Source organism: Chiloscyllium plagiosum, chromosome 10 (genome assembly GCF_004010195.1).
Source record: "Chiloscyllium plagiosum isolate BGI_BamShark_2017 chromosome 10, ASM401019v2, whole genome shotgun sequence".
Taxonomy (NCBI): domain Eukaryota; kingdom Metazoa; phylum Chordata; class Chondrichthyes; order Orectolobiformes; family Hemiscylliidae; genus Chiloscyllium; species Chiloscyllium plagiosum.
In genome coordinates, this window is record NC_057719.1 from 85,431,357 (window position 1) to 85,441,783 (window position 10,427).

Below are 10,427 nucleotides of genomic sequence, written 5' to 3' on the forward strand. Positions count from 1 at the left end.
GGAGCGTCAGAGGCTGAGGGGTGACCTCAGAGATTTATAAAGTCATGAGGGGCATGGATAGGATAAATAGACAAGGTATTTTCCCTGGGGTGGGGGCATAGGTTTGGGTGAGAGGGGAAAGACATAAAAGAGACCTAAGAGGCAACTTTTTCACGCAGAGGGTGGTACGTGTATGGAATGAGCTGCCAGAGGAAGTGATGGTGGCGAGTATAATTGCAACATTTAAAAGGCATCTGGATGGGTATATGAATAGGAAGGGTTTGGAGGGATATGGGCCGGGTGCTGGCACGTGGGACTAGATTGGATTGGGATATCTGGTCAGCATGGACTGTTTGGACCGAAGGGTCTGTTTCTGAGCTGTTCATCTCTATGACTCTATGAACCAAAGAGTCTGCAAAGAGAAAATCTTCCAACTCAAGCCAAAACCTTAGACTAACCAACCAGCTACTGAATTGAGGACTGTTACAGTTATACAACACAATACAGCACAAAAACAAGCCCTTTGGCGCACCAAGCTTGCGCCAATTCCCATTCCGTATTCAAACCCTCTATTTATTGCATGTGCATGAAATCTATCCCTTAGTTTGCCTCATGTTTATGTATCTATCAAGCTACACCTTAAAATGTTACTAATGTGCCTCTTTCCACCACGAGATCTAGATTTAGGGTATAAGAAAAGCCCTGTAAGTTTAAACACTTGCCGGTTAGGGTCGGTGATCTTAAAATAAAACGTAGGTGAGACAATTTGTTTAATTTCGTTTACTTGTGCTTTTTTGAAATTAAAAGTGAGAGAAATAGCTCTTAAAATTGCAAAAGAGGTTCTGGGGTTTGAAGAAAGTTTAGAAAGAAAAAACCATACTCTTAGCATTAGCAAAGAGGTGGGAGAGAGTGAGGGCGAGGGCGAGGGGTGAGAGTGAGTTCTTGGTGAGCAAAGAGAGCGAGAAGATAGAGATAGAGATAGAGAGAATGAATTTGAACTTGAGAAGTTGTGACTTAGTCAGCAAAGTCAAGTTAACAAAATGGAGATTAAAAGAGAAGGTAGTGATAGATGGGTGCAGACTTTAAAAATAGATAAAACCTATGAGACTCTAAGAGAGATTATTCTGTTGGAGGAGTTTAAAAACTCACTTCCAGAGATAAGAATTCACATGGAGGAACAGAAAGTTCTGCAAGTAAGAAGAGCAGAAGAATATACATTGGTGCATATGACAAGCTTCCAGCAAGAATTTCATCCTGTGAGAGATACAAATTGGGAGAAGGGGAGATCCTACACTACGAAACAAAGAATAGAGAACACTAAGTGTTTACCACAGCTTAGAAAAGAAGCCTAAGAGGGTGGAAAAGTAGTAAAAGGCCTCAGGTGTTTCCACTATGGTACAGTGGAACAGGTGAAGTCACAGTGCTGGTCGTTAAAGAAAGGCACTGTGGGAATAGAGGAGAAAGTGAGGTCTACAGATACTGGAGATCAGAGCTGAAAATGTGTTCCTGAGAAGGGCTTATGCCCGAAACGTCGATTCTCCTGTTCCCTGGATGCTGCCTGACCTGCTGCACTGTGGGAATAGATGTGGTAAAAGAAACGAAGCCAGTGGTATTAGTGAAAGTAGTAAAGGAAACCACAGGAAGAGCCAAGGAGCTGCAGGAGAGTGCACAGCCTAGGCAGGGGCTGGGTATGGAGTTAGTGCCTGATCTCTATAAAGAATTTGCCTCAGTGGGTAAAGTTTACTCAGAAAGAACAGTGGGAGAAGGACAAGAAGTTGAAATTTGGGGTTACAGGATCAAACTAGTCTCCAATAGTAAGAGATCAACAAATTTGCACTCCTTCTGACCTGTTACTAAAGGGAGTAATTTGTGGGATAGAAGGACAGAAATTTAGCATTCTCCTATGTAGGATCAGGTTGGAGTGCCAACCCAAGACTAGGGAAGTAACAGTGGGAGTGATTGACAGAGTTTCAGTTCCAAGAATCTAGATTGTTCTTGGCAACAATTTAGCAGAGTCCAAGGTTGGAGTGACACCCCTTGTTGTGGAAAAGCCCAAGGAAGACCAAGAAACTGAGGAGTTAAAAGAGAAATATCCAGGAAATATCCCTGACTGTGTAGTAACAAGATCCCACTATCATAAGTCCCAGCACGAAGCAAAAACTAAAGAGAAAGATGAAGGAGTTGAGAATCAGTTAGCGGACACCCTGTTTGGTGCAATGGTGTAGGAAAAACCTGAACAGGCAGAGGGTCAGACAGAAGTTTTAATCCTGAAAGGCTAATGGACTTGCAACAGAAAGACGAGACAATAAGAGATATACATGTTGATGCATACTCTAAAAAGGAGGCAGAAGATATCCCTGAGGGTTATGATCTGAAAGAACTGGAGAAACAGGTATTAATTACTACCCTGCAGAGTGAGGAATCAAATCCAGATGTTGTAGAGTTTGATGTGCCTCAAAATACATTAAACAATGAGGAAATCCTCGAAGGGTGGGACAGGTTAGTAAACTATCTGTCTCAGGAGCAAAGAACACAGTTAAAAGGCTTGTTACAGCAGTATGAGGACATATTTAGGAATAAGAAGGGGAAGACTAATGTATTGTGGATGAGGTAGACGTAGGGAATGCTATTCCAATAAAACACCCCTATCGGCTTAATCCTTTCAAAGCCAGACAGGTCCAGAAGGAAGTAGAGGCCATGCTCAAAGAAGATATCATCAAACCGCAGAGAGAGTGGAGTTCGCCCATCATCTTAGTTCCCAAACCTGACGGGACTCAACAATTTTTTTGTGGACTATCGGAAGGTCAATGCTGTAACGAAATTGGACTCATACTCAATACAGAGATTAGAGGACTGTATCAAGAAAGTTGGACTTACGGTGTGGTTTTTTGCAGGTACCTTTATCAGAGAAGGTGAAAGGGATTTGTGTTTGTTATCCCAAACGGGCTCTATCAATTCAAAGTGATGCCCTTTTGGAATGAAGAACGCACCCACCCCATTCCAAAGACTCACGAACAGAGTTGTTGCTGGGTTAACAAACTGTGCAGTCTATTTGGACAATGTAGTGATCTTTCGTGAGTCCTGGAAAGATCACATGGTACAGTTGGCAGAGCTCTTTGACCAATTAAAATAAGCAAAATTGGTAATAAACTTAAACAAAACTGAATTCATGAAAGCAGAGGTGATGTTCCTGGGACATAACATCGGTCATGGAAGGTTGACCCCCATGGAATGCAAAGACGAAGGCCATCGAGGAATTTCCACGACCAACCTCAAAGAAAGAGGTACTTCGATTTTTGGGACCAAGCAGACAATATCGGAAGTTTATTTCAAACTTCAGCAGCGTAGTGGCACCATTAACAGATTTGCTGAAAAAGAACACAACACTTCGGTGGACAGAACTGTGCCAGGAGGCATTTGACAATTTAAAAGCAATATTAAACACCACACCAAGCTTTTTGAAACCCTTCATAGTTGCCATCAATGCTAGTGACATAGGAGTTGGAGCTGTACTGCTACAGGATGATGATGATGATGATGATGGAATCAAACTGCCAGCTGGTTACTTTTCAAAGAACCTCAATACCCACCAGAGAAAATATTCTATGATCAAAAAATAATTGTTGAGTCTGGGACTGGCCTTACAACATTTTAATGTTTGTCACGAACGATGTGACGGATACGGTTGTGTACACGGATCACAATATTCTTACATTCTTGGAACGTTTTAAAGACAAGAATATGAGACTATTTCATTGGAGTCTTATATTAGAGACTTTTAATTTACAAATCACACATGTTGTGGGTCATAAGAATATAATAGCAGATGCATTATCGCGGATTTAACAGATAAAGTACCGATGAAATAAGTATTTATTATAATATATAAATATATATAATATGTGAGAAGAAGTTAGTATGAATTTAGATTAAAGTCATATGTATGTCATGGTAATGGGGTAAAACAATAGAAAACATGAAGCCACCTTTTCATTACGATGGTTTCTTTTTTTCTTAAGGGAGGAGGAGTTATGAAGTTGTAGGTGTGCACTGTGCCTTTAAGAGTGATTGAAAGCTGGCAAGGACTTAACAAGCAAACCGTGTGCTGAAAAATTTAAAAATGTAACATTTGGTCATGAAGCAAATACTTGGTTGCTATGTTACACAACAAATTCAAGTTCGGCCAATCAGTTTAAATTATGCCCCAAGATAACAAATCCAATCAAATTTCAATTTTATTGTTTTGGATGACATCAAACTAATGAGACAGTCCAATGTTTTGGGGTATATAAAAATCGGGCATTTTAAACAGTTAGCCAGAGCAGCAAAGAGCACCAACAGGCTGCACCACAGATTCAATCTTTGGAAGATACCTTTTCATATGAAATCTGTGAAACAGAAGACTGAAGGAAAGACCCAGGAAAGTACAGATGAAGATACCAAGGGAAAAGCGACAGCTGGCTAATTTTGAAATTTGAACTTTCTTGTTAAACTTAAATCAGGGGTTTTATAGCTCAGTATATTGCTATAGAGTGGGAGGTAGATAATTGATCAGACGAAGAAGGATTACAGTGTAGATAGCTGTTTAACTTTTTCTTTTAAAGTGGAGTTAAAGAATAAATTGTTATTTTTTTTCTTTAAATAGAGGGATTCGGTAGTTCTTCGTCACTCATACTTTAACAGATTATAAGGTGAGGTGAGCTTTTCTGTGTGCCCTATGTCATAACATAAGTTTGTACATTAGTAATTAATAATCCATTTTGCTACATGTTAAAAGGATTTTTTAAAATTCTCTCAAGTGCTCTCATGTACAACTGAGCGATTTTTCCACCACCAAAATCATCATGACTTTTTTTACATTTTTGTCCTTAATTACTAACCAAGACCAATAATCACCAGTGTAACCAATTAAATAGTTTCAAAGCTAAATCCAAAGGATGTTTGTCATAATAAACAAGTTGTTAATGACACCTCCTGTTAGTTTCTTTAATCTGAAATCTTTACACTGAAAAAGAACTAGTTTATTCCCTCCAATACAACTATCTAAACATTCATCTTCCAGTTAATATTTCAAATAAAATATATGTAATACATACACTAGCCTTGATTAGCAATATTAAGACAAATGGCATCTTAACATTAAATAATCATCACAGTGAGGCATTAACCATTCCAGAAATTAAACAGGTTAATTTAACATTTGTGATGACTTGGAATAGTGGGGCACAATTTTCAGTTTATAGTCGGTTCTGCTATAGTATGTGCTTCTTCAATGCCAAATGGCTATAATGCAATAGAAGGATTTAAGCCATTATTCACAGAATGTGAACTTCCCTTCACTGTACTGGCTATAATGCAATCCTGCATTATAGTTTAAATCGCGCTGCTTTTAAACCATTTTCTTTTAGAACGAGATCACATGGGAATGGAACTAACACATTATATCAGAACGAACTGTCCTCTTCCCATCAGGCTTGTCACAGTAGCATTTGGCTGAGTGGTATCAAGGAATTTTGGCAAAATTGAATACTTACAAATACTTTGTCAGGGAAAATGCTCGAAGAAAGAATGCTTTGGTCTTTGGAGGCCCAGCAAACTTCATCGGCTTCACTAAAATACTTCCCTCTAACATGAGGTCAAAAGCAGAGATGTACATGAATGGCTGTGCAAAATTCAATTCAATTTCCAACTCCTCAGCTGTTCCATGCAAGATCTGGCCAATACCTTGCATGAGTGGAAAGTAATATTTGTACTACTTCAGTACTTCTGACCATCTCCAATGGGAGAGAATCGAACCATTCTCCTTGACATTAAATGGTATTACCATCGCTAAATCTCCCATTATTAACATCCTGCAAAATTACCATGGACCATAAATTGAATCATGCCAAATATATAACCACTGTGGCCATAACAGTGGTTGTGAATTCTGTGATATTCCCAGAGCCTGTCTACCATCGACAAGGCACAGAGTTAGGATTCATTTGCCTGAATGAGTACAGCTCCAGCAAGAACCTGATCACTACCCAAGACAAAGTATTTGATAGACACCCCATCCACTTCCCCCAGCACGATTGCAATGTGGCAACTGTAGATACATAGGAACTCATCAAGAGTCTCTCAACAGCAACTTCTAATCTCACAACCTCTACTACCTGCAAGGCCAATGGTAGCAACCCTCCAAGCCACAGATCATCCTTATTTGAACCATATCACTGTTCCTTCATTGTCACTAGATCAATATTCTGGAACTCCCTCCCAGCAGCATACCTACACCACATCAGCTGCAGCAGTTCAAGAAGGCTGTTCACCAAAACCTTCTCAAGGGCAAGTAGGGATAGGAAATAAATGGTGGCTCAAACAGTAACACACTCATCCTTCGAAAAAAAATAATAAACTTAAATCAGGAATAGTGTTACAGGTAGTGGTCAAATGTTTGGACAAATTAGAAGGTTTTCAGGAAGACTTAAAGGCTTTCAGGAGGGAACTCTACATGTTTATGTCTAATTGGCTGACAGAATGGCTATCAATAGTAGGAAATTGAAGCAAGAAACTTGCAACAGCCCAGAGATGGATAGACACAAAGATTGCAGAATGAAATAGGACTTAACAAGGTTATATAGAGACAGGAAGGCGGAGGCTACAGACATTTTGAAGACGACAAGATTTAAATCTGAGGTGTTAGAGGGCTGAATGCCAATGCAAGCCAGTGAACACTGCTGATTGAGTGGGCAGAATTCGGTGCAAATTATGATCTGGGCAACAAATGTTGGATGAGCTCCGCTTTACAGCTTTATGAAAAAATGGGAGTCATTTGTAACTGGATATATCAAGTCCAGGGATTTTAAAAAACATATGAACGTGAGTTTCAGCAACACTTTGGGCTGAGCTAAGGCAGAGACAGACAATGTTATGGAGGTGGAAGGAGATGGTCTTGGTGGTTGATAAGATTATGGCGTCAGACACTTCACTCCAACTTAAGTTGAACACCTAATTTGCTATTCAACCGGAGATTTTAGCCAATGAGAGAGATGGAATCAGAAGCAAGTGATTTGAGTTTGTGCTGTGACCAAAGACAATGGCTGAGGTCATCACAATGATTAACTGCAGGAAATTTTAGCTCATCCACGACTAACATCAGCTGCATAGGGGTGGAGAGAGGTTGCACACAGGTAGAGCTGGGCATTGTTGGTGCACAGATGGAAAGTGATGGCATGTTGTCTAGAAGCAGTAAGGTATTGGACCAGGAATATCCAAATGCGGACAGGGGTGGGATGAGATTGCCTGATGGTTTTTACTGTCTATGTCAAGAATGTAATGATGAAGATAGTTCCATATAGCAGGACTGTGGGGAAGAAGCTCTGAAATAAAAAATGGTGCGGCTGGCCACACTAAATGCTGCAGACAGAATAAGATGAGCATCGAAGACCAATATACCACAGAGTTAAAGCTGGTCATTTTTAACTTAGATTAGGGTTAATTCAGTGTTGTGGCAGGCACACAACCTCAAATGCAACGTCATATTTCAATTTCTGCAAAAAAAGGTCACATTTGAAACTACAACATCTTTAGAACCTGAGAGCAAAGGGCAACATGAGATGGTTTTGTGGTTCTCAAAGACAGAACAATGATGCTAGACTTGTTTGAAACAAGGGTGATGTTGGCTGATTCAAGAAAAGTTGGGTGTAGCATTTGACGAGAGAACACACTTTTAAAGAAGTCAACTAATTTGGGTGTAGTTTGGGTCTACAATTTAATGGAAAGAGTAGAAGAATACGGAGGTCAAGATTAGTTCTGAAACAGGAGGGAAGAGAAGTTAGAAATGACAAAGAAAGAAGCAGGCAAGAAGGAAGTCTGAATTGATGAAAAAAGAGAAATATGGCAAATGCAGCTCAATGATGACTCAGCCTTCGAGGCAAAGCTCCTCACATTTATCGCTGGAGATGAGTGGATGAGCCACAGAGAATGAGAAACAAACCTGTTCTGCCCATTGCTTCTGGTTTTATCCTTCATATTTTCTTTCACAAGATCATTGAAGTATTAAAGCACAGAAGAAGGTTATCACTGCTGGAACCAATCTCTACATAGCTTTCAAACCCTTTCAAAATGTCAGTACCCAGAGTTGGTGAAGGGTGAACCAGAGTTTCATAAAGATTGACCGTAGCTTCCTTATATTTGCATGTGATGCTTCTATTTTGAAGGGCCAAGATCCGGTATGCTTTACTAATCATTTTCTCAATCTACACTGCCACTTACAATGTTTTGTATGCATACAATCCCGTGTTTTGCCATTCCTACACTCCTCACTCTCACTAAAATGTTTCACTTCTCTGAGTTAAAATATATCTACCATGTTCTCACAATTCACTATAAGTTTTCCCATTGCTAATTTTGAAATTTAGTTATGAAACAACCATGTTCAAAGTCATGAACAGGTATGAAGATATGAGGAACAATACTGCATAACATCCTGTAGTTTAAAAGAAAAGCCTTCACCACTGCTCTTTTTTTTCCTGTCGCTTTGTGGACTTCTATGCTGTCACTGTCTCGTTTAATCTATGGCTTTAACTTCGATAGCAACTTATTATGTTGCACTTTATTGAACTGTCGAAAGTTTTTTTGAGTTACCTCAATCTGACAATGGGTCGATGCCTGAAACAACAGTGTAAGATAAGCGATTTGATCTTAACTGAACAGGAAACAAAGACATATTGCAGATAATTAATTGGATTGTGATCCCTGCATTTTATAGGGGTCAGTGAAACTACATAAATTGAGTAAAAGCTTTGAGATAGAAATGAAACCAGTCTGGAACTGAGTATTTGGAAATGGAAAATTTTACTTAAGAGAAGGCTGAGAAAATCTTAGCAGGACTTATACACTTAATGGTGGGGTTGCTGAACAAAGAGACCTTGGAGTGCAGGTTCATAGCTCCTTGAAAGTGGAGTCGCAGGTAGACAGGATAATGAAGGCGGCATTTGGTATGCTTTCCTGTATTGGTATTGAGTACAGGAGTTGGGAGGTCATGTTGCGGCTGTACAGGACATTGGTTAGGCCACTGTTGGGATATTGCGTGTAATTCTGGTCTCCTTCCTATCGGAAAGATGTCGTGAAACTTGAAAGGGTTCAGAAAAGATTTACAAGGATGTTGCCAGGTTTGGAGGATTTGAGCTATAGGGAAAAGCTGAACAGGATGGGGCGGTTTTCCCTGGAGCATCGGAGGTTGAGGGGTGACCTTATAGAGGTTTACAAAATTATGAGGGGCATTGATAGGGTAAACAGACAAAGTCTTTTCCCTGGGGTCAGGGAGTCCAGAACTAGAGGGCATAGGTTTAGGGTAAGAGGGGAAAGATATAAAAGAGACCTAAGGGACAACGTTTTCACACAGAGGGTGGTACATGTACGGAATGAGCTGCCAGAGGATGTGGTGGAGGCTGGTACAATTGCACCATTTAAGAGACATTTGGATGGGTATATGAATAGGAAGGGTTTGGAGGGATATGGGCCGGGTGCTGGCAGGTGGGACTAGATTGGGCTGGGATATCTGGTCGGCATGGACGGGTTGGTTCGAAGGGTCTGTTTCCATGCTGTACATCTCTATGACTCTTAGAGGTTTGATAGAGGTACTGAAACACGTGACATAGTAAATTGGGAAGAAAACTATTCCCACTTGTGGAAGATTTAAGGAGACTGGTAAAAGAAACAAAAAGAAACGTGAGCAAAAACATTTTTACACAGCGAATGGTTAAGTTCAAGAATGCAGTGCGTGATGAAAGCAGTTTCAGTTGATGCATGCAGGAGGGAATTGGGAGTGTGATTTGAAAGGGAAGGGGAGGTATAGAACCAGGTAAATTGCACATTGGGTGGGTAGGCGCGCACACACGAAGGACCGAACAACCTCTTTCTGACCTGTGACCAATCTGTGATCCCTGACGCTGCGACTAGACAGATTGGACCAGTTGTAAATACTGTCCCTGAGGAAGACCCGGCTTCAGGCAGTAGTCACTGGCGGGTATTTCAAACCAAAAATTGCACAGATATTTCCTTACCTCTTTACCAGTTGCATCCTCACTAACCCCCAGCAACGAGTAGAGGTCTAACTGCAGGATTTCTTTAGCTGCCATCCTTCCTCACATTAAAGGTAACCTAATCCGAGGCAGCAGATTTTGGCCTTCCCTTTCAAAACCGACTTCGAACAAAACTCGGGCCTCGTCATTCACCACTCGGTTCTCAACCCCGACTTCCAAAACACCAGGCCCTCGATCCTCGAAGCCCCTTGGGATTGTAGTTTCCGAGTCTCCAACTGTCCGCTCATACCAGTTGGCATTTCACCCAGAAAAGACTACAACTCCCTGCGTGCATCACGGCACACACTGGCGGACACTTGGGATTGTAGTCCAGTTTACCGTTGCAGTGGGCGCGATGCGAGATGGGACCTGTAGTCCACA

General features: G+C 40.7%; 1 protein-coding gene across 1 annotated transcript in view; it reads right to left on the reverse strand.

Annotated features, from left to right (window-relative positions):
* The window catches only part of dnajc17 (DnaJ (Hsp40) homolog, subfamily C, member 17), a 163,231-nt gene extending 152,836 nt beyond the window's left edge, over positions 1 to 10,395 (reverse strand). Inside the window, exon 1 of the mRNA XM_043698256.1 lies at positions 10,029 to 10,395. Within this exon, the coding sequence (XP_043554191.1) occupies positions 10,029 to 10,103 (75 nt within the window). The 5' untranslated portion in view covers positions 10,104 to 10,395. The remainder of the gene's footprint in view (positions 1 to 10,028) is intronic.
* Positions 10,396 to 10,427: the final 32 nt, after the last annotated feature.